This window comes from Ceratina calcarata, unplaced genomic scaffold (assembly GCF_001652005.2).
Source record: "Ceratina calcarata isolate Rehan_Ccalc_2016 unplaced genomic scaffold, ASM165200v1 scaffold321.2, whole genome shotgun sequence".
In the NCBI taxonomy this organism is placed as follows: Eukaryota; Metazoa; Arthropoda; class Insecta; order Hymenoptera; family Apidae; genus Ceratina; species Ceratina calcarata.
Genome location: NW_017154760.1, coordinates 380,214 through 403,186, shown reverse-complemented (window position 1 = coordinate 403,186; position 22,973 = coordinate 380,214). Strand labels below are relative to the sequence as shown.

Genomic DNA, 22,973 nt, shown 5'->3' with positions numbered 1-22,973 from the left:
GAAAACCGTGGGAGGTGCGCGCCGGCCGGACTGTGAGATGTACCTTTGGTGCCGCGTGGCTGCCACGGGACCCGGCTCACGTCGTACATACTTAAATTCCATGATTACGGCACCTGAATTAATTATTTCGAGATCTGAATCCATTTCTCAATGCCACATTACCCTTCAATTTTGCCAATATCGTTATAGAATCCAAACTGATCGACGACGACTTTGTACTTTAATAATGTCCATTCGATGACGTATTAGCTATGAAGGAAAACGAGCCGACGTGACGAGAAGCCTCGCGAATCTAACTTCAAAATCGATTTAGCAGACCGATCGTGGATAACGCTCTACTGCAACGCGAAATTACATGGGATACGAATTTAGAAATTGAAGATCGAGCAGGGGACGTTTCCTCGGCAAAGAGAGGGACCATTTTCCATATCGCGTAGACGCGGCGCGAGCGTATTAAAGCGGGAAGAAACGGCCGGTTCTCTTTGCGAGCGGACGGAGGGGCTGCGCATGAAGGGGAAAAGGAAAAAAGATGATCACGTTGGTTTCTCGCGGTGCCTTTCGCGGAGCGACTTTCGAAGCTGCTCGCATACACGTATACGTAACTGCTATCAGTCTTATATCCCTCTCTCGTTTTTCTTGCCGCGCCTCGGAGCAGCGTGTACGTGCGCCACGGGTGAAAGCAGCACCGGTGAAAGGTGACTGTAGGCAGCACATCCCGGCGCCGCCGTCACGAGTGTCTTTCCCCGTGCCCATTTTAATACGTACTAGAACAACATCTTTTTTTGTCGTTACCAACGTGACTGCATTTCCCGCGATTCAAGCGTGCACGATCGATCGCGGATCTATTTATCCGAGCTTGCATACGTATCTTCCATTGAGAGGAAAAACAACGCTCGTAATTCTGTTTCAGCAAATAAAATAAGGAGTCTTGTACATCGTCAGCGTCGTCGTCGTCGTCGTCGTCGTCGTCGTCGTCGCCGCCGTCGCCGAGGGGTTGCTCGTTGTCCAGAGTCCAGGGTAGCGTAATCCGGCCTGCATCGGTCCACCCTCTACCCCGTTGGCCACCCACGTCCAACCCTCACCGTCCTCGTCTCTCCTCGTCGTTCCGTCTCGTTCCATAATTCAGTCCGCGTCGCGATTGGTCGACGTCGGCCGCTGACGTCACGTGGAAACCGGCAGGATAACGAGGAACGAGGGGAGACCAGGCGGGAGTCACTGGCGAAGACACGAAAGGGATGCGAGAGAGAGACGAGAAGCGAACGGGGTAGCCGAGCTCCCACAAAAATACCCTGTCAGATAGAAACTGGCGCCCAAGCTCGGTGGACCTAGCAGAGCCTCGGTATTGCTGTTACACACCATGCCTATCTCTTTACGCTCCGCGTCCACCCTCGTACCATTCCCTATATTTCACTCGATTTTCTTGCTCCTACGAGCGACCAACGTTTTTTCCACGGCTACGCGCGTTTCAGCTAAACGATCCGAACCTTCGATAATTTTGTTGCTCGTTTATGAAATCTAAATGGAGGGCTCGGAATCAGGTCGTGGAAAAGAAGGAAAACGATGAAACGCGAAGGAAGGAGCCGGCGAAGGATCGATTTTCAAGGAAGATGGCGTCCTGTGATTCCACCCCATCTCGCGCACGCGTCCCGTTGCAACCCCTCGCCCTGCTGAAACTCACGGTCGATGAAGTGGAGTTCTCTCCCTCCCACGCCTCGTTCTACACCCTCTGTTTCTCTTTTTCATTCGACCCCGTCTCCCTCGCGCAAAGACACGTACGCTCCTCGTAGTTCCTCTCTTCGAAAAATAAGAGAGACACGGAGGAAACGGTCGTTAAAGAAGATCGCCGATGGAGAACGCTGAGGGTTCATTATGCTCCTCGAATCGTAAACAAACGACGGGACACTCACCCGCGTGCGTAAGAATCAGTCGTGATTCGCACGCGCTCGAGATGAAACCGCGGCTGAAATATTCAACGGCGATGGAAAACAATACCGGATGAAGTTGACCCGGAAATTTACTCAAATAGCAACTCGGTATCTTTAGTTTGAACAGTGCTCCGTTCTCTCCGTTGGTCCGCTATACATACATATAAGGTATACACGTATATGCATACATATAACTGGTGCTGCTGCTGCTGCTGCTGCTGCTGCTGCTGCTGCTGCTGCTGCTGCTGCTGCTGGCTCGACCAGAACCTCCGCGACGCTTTCCAAAGATATACCCGCTATTAAAACCCTGCAGAACCGGAGAACGCGACCCACGGCGAGCGTGTAGAACGATATACGTGAGATTTGTTCGAAACTAACACGTTCTAAAGTATTTTCGGTTCAGCCCTTCCCGTTACATTTCGAGATACGATATGTAATGCAGAGCGCGAACCGCGAGAACTGATCAGGCAACTTGTTTATTAAATCATCGGACTCTAGACGAGCACGGGTGGAACCGAGATAAATCTGCGGCAACGCCGAGGAAGGTAACGTTTTTCGCGAGAGGTTGCCATCCACAAGCGTGAAACGTGGCCGGGACAGGAGAAACCAGAAGTAGTTCTTCACCCAGGCGGTGATCAGCCACGGGACAGAGGACAGAAGCCAGTTTAGGGCTTGTATATGCGCGCGCGCTCTCGATCACGATGCGACCACCGCACGCCCGTACCGAACTTCAAACCCACGGTCCCACGTCGACGCCGAAATTGGAGCATTATTACGAAGTTGAATTCGACCGCAGGAATAATTACGCGCGACCGCCGCCGCCGCGCAGATTAATATTTCCATTCGATTTAGAGCCGATTCGCGATATATTTCAATTCGCGATTAATGACTTTCGCTGTCCCCCTTCGCTCGCGCCTGATTACGAGTTATCATTACCCTGTCCCGGTTCGTTGACGGTTCGAGTATTCTTTTTGAGTTACCCAATGACTAAGCTCGTCCTACTAACGTATTAAACGATAGATGATAGACTTCTAACAATTCGCTATGTCGACGCTTCGACGATTCCTAATTAGAACGTGGCATTTCTAAAATTTTGAGTGAGAATGGAGAGTTTTAATTAATATGATACAGGAGAGAAGAAGTGGGTATTAAAAATGACGTGATTAATGAAAAATGGTCGGCTGATAGAACAGTGGGTAGAGAATAGAGGTCGAAATATCGGTGGGAATATCGCAGTGCAAAATTCTGGCCGCAGCTAGGCAACCATTTTCATCGATCGCTACCGGGTCGAGAGGGGTCCGAAAAGGGGGTCGGCCATTTTGTTTATCGTACGTTAATTCCGAATGACCGCTAAAAGTGAATAACATATTTATCGCGAATATCAATTTCACTCGGTGCACAAACTTTCACGGTGAACAATAAAATATAAAAATATCTATTGTATATTTTATATCCTTATAAGTACTTTAATTCAGCCTACTGGCCCAGAAATGGACTTCATTTCCATTTAAGTCAGTCCAATCCTCGCATTCCTCCATTCCATCTTCTCTATGCTGTCCCGCCGTTCGAACTTCTCAAAGATTTTTGCACGTGAAACGTCGTACAAATCGTATTCTCCTGTTTGTCGAGTAATTATGAGAAACGAAGATTGAATTGGAAAGAACAGGTTCGTAGAGCGTTGCGGAAGGGCGATGATCAATGCGAAGTTCGTTGGTGGGCATCCAAAAGCGGCGGTAGCCCATTAATCATTGATTAAAGTTAACGAGCTGTGCTTCGCGTTGTGGACACAGGAAGATTTGACGAATTATGAAGATCAATATGCACCACCCCTAGTCAATTATTAGCCAACGCTTCGATGCGTCGTCAGCAGTTAACAATCCGCTAAGACCTCCGACTACTAATTAACAACCATCACGTTCGATTTCAGTTGTGTTCACGCTCCACATAATCTGATCTGATCTGATCATAATCTAAATCTATCGAAAAGAAGCAATAGCAATACTCGTCGTTTTACATTAATAAAGGAATCTAACATGTAATCAAATCTGATTAATAAAGTGTTCCCAATTGATATTAACCCGAGGATTTCGTTGTAATGTCGTTGAGGAAAACAGGCGACTAAACGAGTCGAAATCCGTAAAGTTCAGTTAGTTACACGATAGTTTCGAGAGGAACGCAACGGCCACGCGATTGCTCGGGTTTTTGCGCGGGAATCGATCCCACGTTTTCGAGGGACGTGGCAAGGGATGAAAACGACGAACTTCCGACGCGTGGCTGCTATCATTGGACGGTACGGCCTGGTCCCTGCGTACCATTGGACCTCCCGGACCAGCGCGAGTTCGAACGCGACGCATGAGACCGAAGCTCGATTCCAGCTTTTCATGCTAGGCGAAGTTGTATCAAATATAGAACCGCCACATTGGAGTTTAATTATACTTTTTCATGGCTGTGATTTTGTTCTATCATTTTGAATTTAATTATAAGCCAGTGATTAGAAATAGTGACGTGAACAGAGATCGGGACATTTTTGTCTATATATATTCTAAAATAATATTGAGAATGTTCAAAATTTGGGTTTCAGTTATACGTAATTACAACAAAGCAACTTAATTTCGATTTAACTCTGATTTCCTCGAAAGTAAGTACTAAGATGACGGAATGCCATTAACGTGACACGTACACGGCGAGAAGGGCTGAAGAAGCCAATCGTTTCTCGTTTAGTGCCGACACAGACACGAATGACCCCATCGCCACTTTAAATATCTGACGCCTCCTTAGGAATCACCTGTTGACTGCCACTTCCTGCCGCAAGAAAATTACGGGAGCCTCGGAAAAAACTTTTTTCAACGATCGTCGATCCGTTTACCTAACCGCGACTACACGAGCCACTCTTCCCCGTTCCTTTTCATTCCTTTTTACGTCTCCCCACCTTCGACTTCTCTCTGTACGTTCAAGAGAAATAGAAGCTTCGTGAAAACTGGCATAATTGACTTTCTGTTGCGAACTTAATTGCGGAAGAAAAGTTGAAACCGTATAGGTATCTCATAATAAAATAGTGAGAGTAAAGGATTCTCATTATCTCAATCCAAACGTGGCATTCTTTTGCAAGTAACAATATACTTTTGATACCTTTTGGTATGTTTTTGTTACACATTCTACGAATAACACCGAATAATTTTTCTACAAACGCATCATACAATCTGCTTTACATAATGAATTCTGGATGAAGTTAAATAGGTTAATTCGGATATGAAAGCCGAATTGAAACCGGATAAATTCTCGTGAGTCAGCGTTCGATTGCCACGACAGGATAAGAAACCAGGCGATTAGGAGTCGCAAGATTTTCCAATGTTTCGTAATCGTATCATGATCGAATTCTCGATTTTTCGAGTGTAATCCTTTCGCAGGAAATGGGACGTGGTCGACGGCCAGGAGGGCTCGAACAGAAGCAGTTAATCCTCTCGCACACGAGCTATAAACCGTGTACACCGTTCAGAATTCTTAAGACGCGTATCAGACGTTCTGAGATTATGAACGAATATATTTTAATGAGCAGTTAAAAAGAGGTCTGAAATTTCTATTCCTTTTATTACACCATGAATATTGTTTCTATTCTTTCATTCGAATTAAAAATTGCGTAACGATTTATTCCGAGCAAATCGTTCAGTTAATGATGTGCCTTATTCGTTAAATGTTTTGTTCTTCGAACATGCGAGTGGACTTAATTAAGGATGTATTGGCTATACAGTCAATCAAAAAATTTTTCAATTTTTCCGAGATTTTTCCAAGGGGTACCCCTTCAATTTCTTCCAAATTTTCGTTTTTGGCCAATAACTCCCAAACCGTTGGACATACGGAAAAATTGCATATGACATTTCTTGTAGAGGACGACGAGATCTACAATTTCAGTATAAAAGTTTTTCGCTAGCGTCAATAGTTAACGAGTAATTTACAAAAAACTGTTTTTTCGTTTTTCATTAATAACTCGTTAAATGTTGATGCTAACGAAGAATTTTTACATGAAAATTGTAGATCTCGTCATCCTCTACAAGAAAGGCCATATACAATTTTCCCGTAGATAAAACGGTTTAGGAGTAATTAAGGAAAAATGAAATTTTTTGCCAAAAGTTCGCCGTTTCGACGGTGGGATGGTCGGAAAATGCCAAATAATCATACGTAACTCGTTAAATATCGAAGTTAGAAGGAAAACAACTTTTATTTGAAGCATTTTTCGCAATTTTGAAAAAAAAAAATTTTTTCGTTAGCGTCAATACTTAATTGGATATTTCCTTCTATACTTTTTAGCACGTAGCTATTTATTATTAGCATTATTCTTCCGAAATGCGTTTTTCTAAGGTACATAAACTTTTAGGATTGACTGTATAGCCAATACATCCTTAAGACAGGAAATGAATACAATGTTTATATGCTGATCGATTCGAGGGGAAGTGGATCTAATTCATGTTGCATATTAAAAATCAGTTAATGTATTTCATGGACGCACGAAGAGCAGCATAATTCTCGTATCGATACTCCGGCTTGATAAAAACGAACGTGTAATTACTACGTTCCCTTTGAACTCGCCTTAATTCCGCTTGCAGAGAGATTACGCGGAAGCTATTAACTTGTTTCGCATAACAAAAATAATGTACGGTCCGAATGTAATGAAAAATTTAAAATAATTGTTCCCGCGGAAAGAATTGACGGTACGAATCAATAATACCTCCGATACATAGACAAGCACCGACCAATTTTATCACCGCGTATAAACATAAATATTCCTTAAACACTCCGAGAGACAGAATTACCCGATTTTTTGCAAATCTATAAGAAAAAGTGTTCCACTGTGAAACTGTTTTCCTTGCTACGAGAATAATTGCGCTGTTAAGAAGTTACGAGTTCATTAAAATTTCAAACTTCATTATGCTAAGTTGCTGCCGAAGTTTCCTCGGGTAAACACCAGGCAAAAACTTGCGATTCAATATTAAAAAAAATAATTCGGTAATCGCTTACACAGATGGAAGGCTAGATGTTGAAGCGTTTTATCGAATCGACAAAGAATTCGATCCCGAATTTAAGAATTCACCTGTGCGTTTCGTCCGAAATCAAATCTTATAATAGGCGAGGTATGAAGAGAGAGAAAACAGAGAGAGAGAGAGAGAAAGAGTAAAATAGTAATAAGAAGGCAGAAGAGGATGGGAACGAGAGGAAGATGCACCGTTAGCTTCGATCAGGGTGGTCCACGAGATACGACCCGAGCGGATCACACGATTTTAGAAACAATTTCGGATTGAATACGAACCGTGCAAAACGATTTTGAAAATTCTCTGTAAGGTACACGAAGCCGATCCCTTTCGTTAAGGGAACCCATTACATGCGACCGGTTCTCTTATTCAGATAAAAAATCCTTTAACGATTCACCGGAAAGGATGCTGCTCGTTTGTTCGAGGAACATGATGAGATTTAAATTGTACACCTATTTAGATAAATATGTTACTAATTTTTTGCAACTGCAATCTATCAGGAACTGTGTACTTAACTGATACTAAAATATCTTCATATCAAAGACACATAGCAGAACGAGAACGTAAGATAAAATCCTTTCTCGATAAATGCGACAATTCAATGCTACTTGAAATTCATCCAAGAGTAGAACAATATAAAAAAGGCTGAAACCAGCGAGTCAGACGTCTGACTTTTCTGCCCGCAGATGACGAGAGATTCCTGGTTCACGGTCAACTTACACAGTGGTTTAACTTTTAAATCGGGTCGGGGTAACGGGGAAGGGTACGCCGAGGCTTCTACGGGAAAACTGTGGAACTCGAACTCGGCGCAAGTAGGCATGGTTTCCTGTTGGGTGCTGATGCGTGACACCCACACCGGCCGACCAGCCCCGAGCCTTTCGCCACGACGAAACAATCGGCCTTTCGGCTTCCCCGTGACCAGCCACGCGAATTACGGATCACCGATAATATTTTCATTCAAACTGTTATGACTACGGATTTTATTCATTTTTTAATCGCGTGTACCATGCAAGAATATATGGAATATCGACGAGAAAGCTGTGTCATAATATTTAAACAGTATTTTACTCGCTTTGAAACTGATATCGAAATTTGCAACCATTGACACTTTATATAAGGAGTAAAGTTACAAATCTGCTCCAATTGCAAGATTAATATTTATGTCGACTCTGGAGATGCACAGAAATTCTTTAGGTGAACGAGGCATGTCTCGGAATTTGTTTGTCTATAAATATGAGCGTTTCGAAATTGGCCGGAAGTGGCGGCGCCTGAGAGCGAAAGAGTGTAGGTAGGTATCACGGTTGCACGTGTGCGAGGGGAGAGACAGGCCGTGGGAAAAGACACGATGAAACTGGTAACCTTGAATTGTATCGTACGAGTTTCGCGTAAATCCGCGCGATGGGCCAACCTGGGCCGAGCCAAATGAGCGGTTTCGATGTAGGTATCGATTTTAATTTAATATTAACGGGCTCGTTAATTAAACTTTTGATAATGCATTGCTTCATAAATTTCACCAGTTAAACTCGCGGCCCCTCTATGAACGGAGGCTCATCTCGACGCGAGCAAATTACAACAAAATTATAAATACTTTAAAGAACAGTGAAACACTGTCTCTTGACTCTTCCGCGTTCCGACCAATCAAATTATTGTTAACACAGCTGAAGTAATCGCGTTCGAATAAGGAAGAACATACGTAATTTTGCTGGACAGATTGGACCAATTAAAAACTGTCGATTAAAGGCAAATTAATCTCGTTTAAAGAAATCGTGGATTATTTGTGTTCCAATAAATAATGGAGAAAGGAATGATATAGATCTCGTTTGTCGCGTACGATTTTACAATTAATAATCCCACCCGATTGTTATAGGTATCCGCTTCCATCATTATCATTTCAAAAACTGGTGCAATTTTAAGATAAATATGCTTGATGGGAATATCGTAAGTGAGATTTAATAACAATTCGAAGCAATTTGTACGTATCAGATTCGCATTAATAATATTAATGTTTAATACAGATATTTTGTAAAACAGGAAATTAAATAAAATTACATATTTGTAAAAATGCAAACCTGCCTCACAGTCCCGTCACAGTTCAAAATTTCATAAATTAATCTTGACACAGGAGTTAATATCATGTAGAGTAGCTCAATGTTTCGTTTTAACAAGATCTTCAGAGCTACAGAGAAGAACAGAACGAAATGTAACAAATTCGTTCGAACCCATTCTAATTAAACTCCGGAAAAACGAAATGTGAAAACTGTAAATGCCCTCGAATGTTCAATAAACCGTGCATAACGGTACGAAATTACTATTAGAGTGCATTACATTTGCGGGATAATTACAGGCAGTGGGTACTCGTTCGAAAAGCGAATGGAAAGTGGCTGTGAGAAAACGATACTTCAACAATCGTTACGAGGGGAAAACCTTGAAACAATTCAAGGAAACCAGTGTTCAAAGGTCGCGGGAGCGTTGCACGGAAATACTCCGACGAAACAATGATTGGTAAAATACTAATATTGGTCCGATCTACTTACGAATCTAGAGACAGCGTACACAGCCCTTTCTAAGTCTTAAGACATTTTCAAACGTATAACCGATTAAATGAACAAATAAAATTTCTAATGTTGTTAATTTTCAACAGATATCGATTTACTATTTCTAAAATAATCCCTTAGAATTCGAGGAAAACTGCAGTTTTGCCAAGAGTAGGTTTGAGTGCTTTTATAACAAAGACTGTTTTATTTAGTGTAGGAACGTCAAACGTGGCACCGAGAGAAGAGACATTTGGTCAAAACGAGAGCGCGAGATAAAAAAAATAACACGGTGGCTTTGCGTATTCACGGACGTGGCTCAAAAGAGAAAGTAGAAAAGAAAAACCGGGGTAAGAACGTTGAAGGGGAATGGGATTGTCGGGACATCAAAGCGCGGGCGAAAAGGGAAAGCGCAGGAAATGAAATAATCTTGAGGCACAAGCGAGAGACAAGAAGAATCACTCGAACTGACTTACCCTCGAAAAATTTGAACTTTCAAGGATCCCATCAAACCGAGTTAAAGCGACGATATAACAAAGAACGCGCACTATAAGAAAGTATCTGTATCGTCGTCAGGCTGGGGATTTTTATGCACCGAGTACAAGCTAAAATTTGAACACTGCACGTAATGCGCAAGACATTTAATGAGCGAAGACAAAGCATGATTAAATTTCCTTATTTACACGTTTTATTTTGCATAAAAATCCGCGATTTAATAAATATTCAAATGAAGAAGTGCATAAATCGAACGAAGCATGAAGTGAAGTCTCTCAATCCCGTGAAAAGTCTGGAAATCCGAACGTATATAAAACAAAGATAAACGTATCGGTTTTCAGCAAACGAAAAAAGTGAAATGGCGCGTGGTTTCACTTCGGCTTTCTCCAGTAATTACAAAATTAAAGGACCAGAGAGAAAGAGCGGCGCCCGTGCCAGATGAATGAAACCCCTAATTTTTGCTTACTCGCTTCAAGGTTACAAACGTTTGAAACGGAAACGCGTCAGTAAAAGCGTAAAAAGCACGGCGACGCGTCGTTGCGCGAGGAACGGGTGGAGCAAAAGCAAGAGAACAGAGAATTAAAATAGTGGTGCCGGCAGAGAACAAGATACAAAAATCGCGAACAGGAAAAGGGGACCGAAGGGGTGAACAAAAGCGTGACGCGAAGAGGAACGGAGACAATGGTCGGGGTAGAGGGACGGGTAGTGAAAAATAAAAGCATTATTCGGTCGTTTAATTACTTTAATTTGCATCGGATAATGAACGGTGCAATTAAAAATAATAAAAAAAAATCGCGTATCTCTCGTACCGTGCAAAGAGACGTAAACACGGATGAACGAAAGCTGGCGCGCGACACCGGCCGGGCGGCCGAAGGAGGGAAAAAATGAGAGAGCAAGAGGAAAACAGAAGAAAAGAGCACCGAAACGAGGCGAAAAGCGGGGTGACGAGCTTGCACCCTGCGCGATAGGGTTAATGAGTCAGCGGGTCAATTGCACCAGGCTAAAGTATCCGAAGATAAATTGCCGCAATGCCTGCGAGATTCCCTAAATTTTTGTGTTTGACCATCGCTAAGAACACATGGCAAAGTTCATTTTCCTGCTCTGACATCGTCACTCGGAATAAAAAGTATGAATGATTTTCGTGAAGTTCTGTCAGGCTGTTCAGCCCGAGCACGAATCCGAGAATAATTGCGTTCTAAAATGTAGCCGGTCTTAGCCGGAGTATCTTCAGAAAATACACGCTTTCTCATATTCTATTAAGAATATTATTTCCTTCCGTAGAATCGTTCTCGCGCAGTGCCCGAGGACGCGAAAAACCAGAGAGGAAGAAGCATCCCCCAATTCAACTCACATCTACCCTCTGCGTTTCTCTTCTTCTCCTTGGAACCGGCCCCATCTCTCTCCCCTGTTTTTCCTCGTCCTGACCCGATCTCCGTCGCGCCCACGACCGGTAAAACCAGCTCGATCTTTTCCTTTTCTATTCCCATCTCGTTCTTGCCACCCCCGGTTCTCTCTTTCTCCTTAGCTCACCCTACAGTGCCGCCAGTGCGCCGAAGCCGGGAAGGGGAAATTTTCTCTCCTCGAGTTTTCTCCTCTCCGCGGTAAGCTCCGCTGATATTACCCGGAGAGGAAATTTCACGATATTCCTCGCCGAGAGATTTATAGAAAAATTAATTATGCAACTTCGAATCCTCCCCCTCGTGTCGCGTCAAAAGAATCAGACGCGGCGAATCGAACAAAATCGAATCTACGCTTCCCGTACATATTAATCCCGCGAAACATCTGTCTACGATCCATGAAAGAATTCGAAAAACGAACGAATGAGAATCTACTGTGCGAACCTCAGAAATTAGTAATAACTGTGTCGCGTGGACAATATGACCAACCCTAAACGCGAAGCCTTTTACTGACGAGATTGTACAGTTATCGCTGCGGAGATGCCGCCGATGCATAGATTACACGCGGATGCTCGTACGTGATGCGGCGCAATTTCAGGCAAACGGGGTTTATTCTAATACGGGCGTCGTTGCGCCGCACCAGACAAAATTAGTCCAGCGTTCGTAAACGGCTGGCCTCTGAGAATATACAAGAGTTACAAGAATCGTCCCCTCTTGTCTGCCATATAATAAGGAAGCTTATCCTGCCAGCCTCATTTAGACTGTTTGCATCCAAGGCATGTGAGCCAGTTATCACAGAAATCATAAATTGCTACTACACATTGAATAGATACAACGTTCTCATCGAATGACATAAACGAACCTGAAGAATGTTGATGGAATCTCAGAACTGAAAAACGTGTGGACGTTCAAACAACTTGGACCACATGTGAATTGAAATCTTGGAGCAAAGAAACGAAGGGAATCGATTAAATTAAGTGTGTAAGGAAATTGGAGGTTCGTAGAGGAGAAAAATGAGTAACGCAGATTAAAAGCAGAGAGCTCGCGTTGTCGTCCTACACCGCGTCGGTCGTGCTTAAAAAGCGCCCCCTCGGCGCCGCGCTAGAATACAGACGCGACAAAAAACTCCCCTTCGTGAGAAGCTCCTCGGGATTCCCAACAGCCGCCCTAAAACCGACCACCCTAAAGGGAGAGCCCCACCGCCCTTACAACTTCCTGCCACTGCTACTTTACCGACATAGGGGATGATCCAGAAAACTTTTCGCCAAACTGTAACGTCAACCCTTTAACGAAAATTATTATGTACATTTGCTTGTTCAAATTTTCGTTAATGCCGAGAGAATAATCTGACCAGAATTTGTACTAAACGTTCTCGTAAACTATGTCTACATGATATAAGAGGCGTTTCGTTGTCTCGCAACGCGACAATGAATTAAAAGATGTACTAATGAAGTTCTAAGAGCAAGTGGCACAGGACAAAGAGTTGGTACTATTGACTCAAAATTGAAGAGTCATAAACTGGCTTTCTCGTACGGAACAATCCCACGGTCTCGTCAACCTCGTTGTTCCTTAATTAAATTGACTTTTTCACTGTGGATGCAATTACCGGGTCGTGAATATAGTCGAAAAAGAAAATTCTCTGACCCAGAAAGTGGTCTTGAAAAATTGCCGAGGTTAAGCATGACGAAGCACCGCGATTCTTTCTTTCCCGAGTTTCTTTTTCTTTCTTCATTCTCGTAGATTAAAAGTAAATTTCGGACTCCCCCTTCCTGTCAACATTTCGGGCGAAGTTCCATTCAAATATTATGCAGAATTTAATGAGTATTGAGAAGAGGATAATGAATTCCAAAATATTTTTTTACGTACGAGTTCTAACGTGAAAAATACTGTTGTCGAAACATAACTATGAAAATTGGTCTAATCGGATGAACAACTTCCAGACACGAATTCCTACTATTTAATTAATGAACATCGAACGATTTAAAGAATTTACACAGTATAATACAATCGTTGATCTTGAAGGCATGGGACATTTTCGAGGACTTCGTGCAACATTCTTCTCAGATTTCTGAGATGCAACTACGACAACGCATTACGTAAAGAACAGGTAGTCATTACGCAATACAGTGACACGTGTGATTTTTCCTTTTTTTGCCTACGAGTCACGTCCCAGTTCTCGCACAAACGTTTGCATAATGATAAGCGAGCACACCTTATCGTCGACTCCTCAAACTTCTCGATCACGATAAATAGATGATCATTAGACCGCGAATTTTTATGCAAAATGAAACATTCAAGATATCAGGAAAAAAATGTATTCTAAATGATAAAATAAAATTTTTTTTCTGTTATTTAAACATCGCAACAGGCACCCATGTTTTAATATTTTTGATATTTTTTAACACAATTTAATTCATAAAAATCAATGCAATCTTTTTGCCGAAAAGGAAAAGAGATGAGGAAGGATCCGGGAAGGTATAAATATAGTCAGACGTGAAACATCTTTCGGGTCGAAGCTTAAGACCCTACAAGATGACACTAAGTTTCGGCTCGACCGATTCCTAAGGCTAAAGGAATTTCCAAGGCCCTTTCGGGATAATGGGCCACGAGGCCGAGGGTTCAGACCTGTTTGAACCTGGCTCTGAACTTAAGCTACGACTGCTGGCGGACGGCCACATTTTCAAATAAACGCTGCGCTTCAGGTAGATTTCGGGACCGAGCTTGGGTCCCTTCTAAATCTTTGCTTTTCAAGGAAAACGCGTTTAGACGCAAGGGACTTATTTTTCATCAAAGAATATTTGAAATATCGTCAGATATACTGTAGAGTGAAGTTACTGTATATCATTTTTAAATAGTGAAAATTAAGAGTGAATTTATCGAAGACACATGATCGTTCATTCTAATTTCGACAAAAGAACGTTTCCGTTCTCATTGAGGAAAGATGATGTACTTCGCCCATTACGTGTATTGAACGGGAGATCAAAGTTCGTGTTCAAGGAAGAGGTTGTCTCCTTTTAAAGGGTCATGAGGTCACATTAAAGTCGAGCTTGTGATACGAAGCCTTCCTCGAACGCACGTACACCTTGAAAAACTCGGAATACGGCCGAGTTCAGCAAACAACAGCAACTCCCAACGACAATAGAATCCTTTAAAACCGCGGTTAGACTACCTTGCACCTACAAAACGAGCGGCAAAGGCTTCTGTAACTAGCTAAAAACCCAGTCCCCTTTTCTTTCAGGCACAATGCTTTGCCCTGCACATTTCTCCGACCTCGCCGATAAAGGAGAGTGCTCGATTCAACAGTTTAATCACCACGAGTGTACCTGCTCTATAGTAGTATTACGTGCATGCTACGGATCATCGACTTCGCATGATTATTTTAATACACTACTGTATCTCATCCACCGTGTCATGATCCTCTCTATTAAATACTTAATAACTATGCATCTTAATGTAAAACATATGTATCATAAAATCGCCCCAAATTCGAATAGAATCTGATCAACTCAAGAGTCATTATAAAACGAGTCTTGCTGAAAAACTCTGTAGGAAACTAGCATTACACGTTATCTATGTCTTCACGTAAAAATAGTACGGAATTGATTCAATTTCAGAAACACGAATTACATCCACGGAGATGAATTCGCATCCGATCCGTTCTTAAAATTAGTTAACAATGATCCCACTGCATTCCTTAAAATAAATCGTAATTATAGTTATTTGTGTAGTCAAGATCGATCCATTATTTTCCTCGACACGTGCGTCGAACGTTAGATGAAATTTTACTACCAGAGTATATTAGAATGACCTATATCATGCTCGATATCTGAAAATGTCATCTTATCAGATACAAAGTAAATGAGAAATGCGAGTGTTGCACAATTCAATCATGATAAGAATGCAATGATTTTCGCTTCTCAGAGAATCGTTACCTTAGACAAAATAAATACAGGTATATAAATGTATTGTACAATTGATTCACGATAGGAATACAATTATTTCGGGGTGTAGCTTTAAATATGCGGTCGGTATTTATACTCTGACCCGAGTTTACCGGGCGATGCGCAACACCTCCGGAGAGGAGAAATTGCGCGCGGCTGCAATGAAAAACACTGCAAGGACGCACGCCGGATGCTCATCCGTACATACTGGCCGACATTCAACAAGTGACTGACACTGATATCGCGCGAACGACATCCTACATCCTCTACCCTGTGAGCCCAACAGGGTTGCACCGTGGGGAACGCAACGTAGAGGGGGAGAAACGATCGTTTTGTCGAAAGGTCAAGAACGCATGAAAAAAAGTATGCGGTATATGTATCGTATCGTTCTCTCGCTATTTCTATGCGCCGTCCACCAGACAAACGGAACAAGCGCTCTAAAATACTTGGAACATACTCGGCGCTGAACCCCCCCATTTCGCGTAACCTCGATATCAGTAAAGCGACTCGAGAAGTTGCTCGTAAAAGATACCATTGAAACCGTTTAACACATATTCCATGGTTAAAAAATCAATCCTCGACATCCGTAAACGCGGCTATACTAGGGCGACGTATGCATTTACAAAACTTTGCTCGAATTCTATCCAATTCGAACAAAATCTGTTAATTAGTGGCATGAAACGTAATGCTATTGATGGATACAAAATTTTACCCTTACTGTTGTACTCGTTATCAAACCGGTGAAAATAGCAATGCATCATTGTTGAAAACGTGGAAATGGAACCCATATCGGATTTCAATAACGAAGTCGAAACACAGATCATAACAAACGGAATATACCTTAATAATTTACAAATTGAAAGTGCAATTACTCACTGTGCTCGCCGATGATTTCAAGTAACTGAAGGGCCCGCGAGACACATGAGGAAACTCAAGGGTTCATTCTGTCCGATATCGTTGAGGATATTTCCAGCCGATCGATCATTGCTTCACGCCGATGCAGTTACCTGTAAAAAAGAATCGCCAGAAAATTAACGTAACACAATAAGTGCCTGTACCTCAAAACGTTGGAGGTTCACCCGCAATCCTTGTACTCGCTAGGGTCTATCAACGTTAATGGAAAACTACGTCGGCATTTGCCAGTTATGGCTCGGATCATTCATAAGACTATATTTTCATTTTATATAACTGAATTCAAATTTCATTAGACTAAAAGTTCCGTGCAAACGCGGTTAACTTCCGTGCATGTTCTAATTGCGTTTAGGTGCAACACCAGTCTACGCTAGATACTCTTCTACGTACATATTTACTATTTCGTATGAAACAGCTTTTGCTTGCATGTTACATTACAGACGAATAAAATACGAAAAAGTCTTATACGACAACAATGAACTAATATCATCGATTGCATAGGATACGTAGGTTAACACAATTGAAGGTATGCACGTGATATTCAATCGTATTTATGTAAGTAAAAGTAAAGTAGATAGAATATTACATATATATGATATACCTACCTGGAATATATACCACGCTATTCTTAGATTTCTATTCACCACCTTCTTTATCCAACACTCAAATAGATTAACAAACATTCTTGTTACGTAATAAACTAAAAGACGCCGATTAACAAAATGGCGGCTACATGTCCTTCTCGAATCGTCGAATCGAAAATATCGAATCGACCATGCGATATATCTATTTATCGGTAATCGTTCTTACCGTAATTTTTGGCGAGAGTGAAGTGAACCTTAAAATCGTCATACTGTAAAATGAAATCATTACATGCTTTACAAATTGTAGACGTGCGCGTTTGTAGCAAGCTTTAAAATCTTCCTATCATAATCGTATCTCGAGGACACGGTGTCTGACGTAGACACTTGCTTTATACACATCCGTGCATACATGCAGGCTACGTACACTATACACATGCATCGAACATCATTGCCGAGGCTCACGTAATGGCGTCGCTCGCTGCATGGGGCCCATAGGCGCGTAAATATCAGCACGAATGAGTGCCAACAAGCAAAGGAAAAGGACTGGCTTCGCTCTCCGTTCGGCTCTACGGGAGCGAGGAAGATGGAGAAGAAAACTAGTGACAAAGAACGAAAAAGAGGGGTTCGCAAATAGAAAAAGAGAAAACGGAGAAGCCGTCATAATTCCTTGAATTGAACGGCGGGTTATTCCTCGCCAAGGTTACCGACGCAGAGGATGAACGAAGCACACAGCCGGCCGAAGCGAGCGGGCTAGCAACCTAGCAGGCGGACTAGCATGCGAGCAAGTAAGTAAACGAGCAAAGTAGAGACGAGGCAGGCAGGCAGTCAGGTAGGCCAGGCAAGCAGACAGGCAAGTTGGCTGGCAGCGAGACGCAGGGAAAGAAAGAGACGAAAGGATAATGGGACGGAGATAGGAAAAGGCGCGAGAGAGAGATATATGACGAGTAGGATGAGAAGAGGTTCGTCGAGAGCGGCAGGAGGAAGGGAGGGAATCGATAGAACGACAAGGACGGTGCGTGGGTATGTATATATAGTTATAGTTAGTACATACCGCAGAGCATGGCAGCATCAGGCGTCGTCGTCGGTACATGGGCTTGGATCAGACGCTAGCGGGGCGAGACGGGATGGTGAAAACGTTTCGAGGCGTCCCTGTCTGGCGGCGCCACCGTTGCGCCTCGCTAGAAACACGGGGTACCAGCGTTGATGGCGCGCGCGCGAGCGTGCGTGTGTGTGTATGTATGTATGTATGAGTAGCGGTAACGATGTAGAATGTAGAATAAGGCAGCGTTGGTAGTGGTAGGTACGAAGCGGGGGAAACGTCAGGCTGGCAGACTACTCGTGAAAGAGAGAGAGAAGCGAACGGCGGACAACGAAAGACCGCGGGGCGACAAGGAAGGGGATTGGTCGAAGCGTCGGTACCACGTCGGTACAGCCGGTGGAGAGGAAAGAGGGCAACACGATCGGGTCGACTGGCTGGTGAGAGAAGGAGATATAAGTAGATAGAGAGAGGTAAATGGGTAAGAGATGAAGGGAGAGAGAGCGAGAGGAAGAAACGTTGATGTCGAGCAGCGTGGCGAGCGAAACAGAACGAGGAGCGGAGTGGTGGACGGGCGGTCGGTCGACAGCATGGGAGAGAGGGTCAGAGGGGTAAGGGGAAGCAGAGCCGACTTTATGCAGCTGCGGGACGATAACAACGATGGGCTACAGGACCGCCGCTATAGCTGGGGAAATGCCAAATGGGCTACAGGACCGTGCCGGCCTAGCTGTACGTTCGCTCGCTCGTAGTGGCATGGCGGACGGGCGGCAGAGAGAAGCAGGCAGGAAAGGCGGGAAGGAGAAAGGGATTTCAAGCGGTCGTCTCTTCTCGTCTGCCTCTGCGCTCTACCTACCTATGTATACGTACCCGTCCCGGGTGCTCTCTCCGGGTACTCTTCTCTCCACTACCTGGAACGCACCGTCCTGGCCGTACCTAACCTCCACTGTTTTCTGCGGCTAGCGCCCTTGCCGATGTTCCTCGCATCGCCATCGGAGCACGTAGCCGCTTACGCAGACTTCGATGTCATTCATCTTGAGCGAGGTCGATTATTGTTCTCTTTTCAAAACCTTCCCGCTATGAATATCATGTCGGATACTAATTAGAACTTTAAACGCAATACGTAGTTTACAAGTATTTCCCATTACTCTATCCGTTGTTAGTTCAAGCAAAATCTACGAACGTAAACTAGTAGACTACGCATTGCATTACTACTTACAGACAAGAAAACGTGGGAGAGAGACGAGAAAAATATATATAAGGAGCACACGACTCGTAAAAATCCATATTTAAAACAGCAGAACTCCGGCAAAATTAATAATTCGTTGCTTTCTGTTCTTTGTTCCTTTCTCTTCTGTACCAGTCGACTTGTCGGAGTTCTGTCTCAGAAATTGAGATTTCGATGAAGTGTTTCAAAAGCCGTACGAATCGAGATTCTAATCTCTCAAAGTAACCGTTGATTCACTGTAATCGAATACAGGAGGAAGAGTAGCGTTTCGTCGATGCGATGGAAGAGAAATCCAACTTTATCGTGTGTTTTTTGAATTTGCCGCTGATTGCTGTGGGTGGATATATACAGGCGCAAGAACAGCATGCTTTCGACAATCGTCGACGAGATACGTCGCGTCGGTCCACGCAATGACGTCAGAGGCTGGTCCAATCCTGTCGGATACGTCCGTGGCCCGATCTCACCCTATTGAAGGCGGGAGAAGGAGAAACGCAATGGTATGTATACGCCGATCTCGTCCAGACAGGGACGGACGAATGGGTACATATATAGATATCGACAGAGAGGAGAGAGACGGAGGAGAGTCGCAGAGGGACGCAAGAACCAGCAAATGAGAACACAGCCTGACAAATAGAAGGAGAAGACAGTTCGAGTTCCGCTCTCCTGCTCTTACGAGACATCGTGGCACGTCGATCCGAGCCTCGCGATATTGTTGCCAGAACTGTTCGCTACAATGTCCAGAATTTTTCCTGATCTCCCAATCACTGGTACCTCCAACTTACATTATCCTCAATGACACGTGCGTGTATATGCGTATATACGCATGTATACGCACGCATGTTTCTCTTTGCAACATAATCTATTGTTTCTTTCGCGCGAAAGTACAAGAATCATCGATGGTAAAATAATTTGAGTAGTAGTTGTTTGAATTAAAAATTCGTCGAAAGTATCTACTACTAACAGAATCAGTAGTATCGAGTAATTTAACTAAAATTTCATCGATTTATCTCTTTCTTTTAAATCTGCCACGTTGGCATTTTAAGTTTATAAATTACGAGAGAATCTCGGTGCTTTGTGCAGGATAGAATTTGAAATTTCAAATAAAAATCCCGCCTTTCGCGAAGTTCATTGCATATTTATGTATCGACTGGAGACAGTAATAAATGGACTTACAAATTGGTTCTCTCCGCGAAATTGTTCATTGCCACTGCAAATTGAAACGGTTAATCATTAAAAATTAAATATCTGCACATGAATTTTCAAATACTGTAGATGCATATTTAATATACGAATTTATCAAATTATTAACGAGTTCCTAATAGTATCGAAAGATTGACAGAATCTTACATCACGTTCACTGTTCAAAATTTATAATTCATCGATCCCCTCGTTAATGAGTATAAATATGTGATTTATCGAGCCGAATTTACGAAATGGGAAAGCTGAATCTACTTTTATCTCATTCAGGATGATTGGTATTATCAATACTTCCATTAAACGGGACTAAATGTCATTTCATTTCTCGCTTATCAATAAAGAACCAGCATATCATTCAAATTATGGTCAATTCAATGCCCGATCAAATTTACGAAAACGATTCAGTAACAATAAATGCAAGATCTTTTACTTCTATTCATTTGCAATTAGATATTCAAATGAGACCCGCGTAACCAAGTTTAATGAAAGGAAGTTTCATAACGTCTCTCGTAGTGATATTGAATTACTTAAAACGATCGATCTCACAGTGTTATTCGTAATCGGTGTTGGCTAAAATTAAACTATGTTTAATAAAGATATGCTTGCACGTTTTACTAGTGCAGTTCGATTCTTCATAATTTATTGTTGTTTAATACGGTAATCGAAGTCTGATTACTTTGTCCAATGAATAAAAGTAGATTTTGTGTTAAGGATAAAAATAATATTATACGTAAAAATTTGCATTCGTATTATGGGCTCGGTTCAAATTTCAGCCTCCAGACAACGCATGCGCGCGTGCAACCATCTTTCGCACTGACATTTTTGATGCAACGGCGAACAATTTCCATGTGAGTACAAAAATTGAAATCTCTATTTTCATTATGAAACTTTGAAACCCTGCTACATCGTTAATAGCATGATATCCATATCAAGAAACTCGATTCGTTCACAAGCTTCTATAAATAAAATAACTAGGTTCATTGTTAATATTTAAATTTCAAAAAATTCATGCAATCATCAATTTATTCCTATTCCCGTCTTCTAATTTTTTAAACATGCCCTTACAATACTGTTTCCGCTGTATTGTAAATGCAAACCTACGTTTGAGAACGTCAAACACAATTTTCTTAGATATTGTAACTGCATATTACTGCAGCTGATGTCGTACAAGAAGCTACATGTTATTCCTCGGTGCGCTAAATTCGTGGACTCGAAGCATGCGTGCAAGAATCTCTGATCTCTTTCTTATTTAAATTAATTATCTTTGAAACTTCTTCGTTCTTTTGAGTTAGGATAATCTGGATGAACTATATCTTAAGATAAAAAATATCTTGCTACGTATTTGATTATAAAGCTCACGCGATCCCCTAATTAATCATATCTCCCTACATATTCGTTTTCGTATATTCTATCGAGATTTTCGTAAGTCAAAAATTGAATTTTATAGATAGAGTCTAGAAATATAGAATTGCATCGAACATTTTGCATTCTTGTATAGCTGCATATCTATTTTCTAAAAAGTACGACTTATTCCTGTAGTAGTCATAGTAGTTCCACCTACCGATGCTGCGAGAGAGTGTGGAGTACGAGAATTTAGTCGGTAGCTCAGACGTCTACAGTTCTTATATTTACATACTTTCTTTAAATATCAAATTATGTTCTGATCTTTATACACGTTTTATACATTAAATGCAACAGTACTTCGGCATTTTAATGACGGTGGTTCAAGGAGCAGACACAAATATGGAAGACTTTGTTTTTTATTTAAACAATCATTAACTGTACAATGTATAATTATTTATCTTTGGTATTAAGAACTAGAGTCACGTATTAATTGCTTTGGCACTCCTTTGCATAGGATACAGTATATAAGAATCCACTCTTGCGAAAGTCACTTGACCACATTCACAGACAAAATTGATCGAGTCTTGCAAAACTTCACGAACCGAACCTGATCATCAGTGTCCTCCTTGTAACTAAAACACAAAAGAAACGATTCTTAATAGCACTCGTAGTTTAAAAGAAAAATTATACTGCACATTTTATTGTGTTCGAGGGCAGGGTTCGCGTTTACGTTCCGGCACGAGAATTTACGCGATTATCGAACGTTAATTTTTTGTACATAGCAGTCATGGGAATATAAATCGACGTAGAAGGGCGTACTTCACCAGAAAAAGGCGTGCAGGGAAAAGAGGGTTTAATTAGGCACGACGTTCACGAATAAAAGAGCATTTAAGTTTTCGGTAACGAGATAAGATATCATCTGGCGAAACGTAAGATTAAAAGGGAAGCCTATGCTATTTGTAGGATAAGAGGAAAGGACTTTAAAATGAATACTCGTTAGCTCGAAGCTAGCTACGTGAACTTTTTCGTATCTGTGAAAGACCTCGGCTTACACTTACCTCGCGTACAGTAAAAGCTTTCAAATTAAAGGCACTACGAAACAACGCGTTTTTTATTCCCTTTATACACACGATTCTACGTTCTATAGAAGCTTGGAAATAGTTGGAATAAAAACACTTGTAGCGTTTAATGCACCCTGACGCAGCACTACTGAAAACGTTTATCCAGCTGTTCGAAATTATTTAAATAGAAAAGGGCAAAGAGCATTTGTGCAGAGGTAGCAAAGTAGATTTGGAGATTCCTTTTCCATATAATTTATATTTCTTTTTTTCTTACAAATTAAAAGGTGTAGCAGGATATATG

The 22,973-nt window shown here is 42.1% G+C and overlaps 1 protein-coding gene and 2 long non-coding RNA genes across 4 annotated transcripts in view; 1 reads left to right on the top strand and 2 right to left on the bottom strand.

Moving 5' to 3' along the window:
• The window catches only part of LOC108624622 (uncharacterized), a 46,787-nt gene extending 28,409 nt beyond the window's left edge, over window positions 1-18,378 (bottom strand). Inside the window, exons 1-2 of one of the 2 annotated variants that reach the window (XR_001916597.2) lie at window positions 16,831-18,378; window positions 16,190-16,320 (exon numbers count right to left, since the gene is read on the bottom strand). This is a non-coding gene — a long non-coding RNA (uncharacterized LOC108624622). The remainder of the gene's footprint in view (window positions 1-16,189; window positions 16,321-16,830) is intronic. The other variant, XR_003389127.1, reaches the window with a different exon arrangement.
• Window positions 18,379-18,511: 133 nt separating this feature from the next.
• LOC108624621 (uncharacterized) lies at window positions 18,512-20,827 on the top strand. The gene is made up of 3 exons (XR_001916596.2): window positions 18,512-18,886; window positions 19,323-19,567; window positions 19,633-20,827. It is a non-coding gene; the product is annotated as an uncharacterized LOC108624621 (long non-coding RNA).
• A 1,166-nt stretch (window positions 20,828-21,993) lies between these two features.
• The window catches only part of Enoph (enolase-phosphatase E1), a 15,038-nt gene continuing 14,058 nt past the window's right edge, over window positions 21,994-22,973 (bottom strand). Inside the window, exon 7 of the mRNA XM_026813279.1 lies at window positions 21,994-22,243. Coding sequence (XP_026669080.1) covers window positions 22,206-22,243 — 38 coding nt within the window. The 3' untranslated portion in view covers window positions 21,994-22,205. The remainder of the gene's footprint in view (window positions 22,244-22,973) is intronic.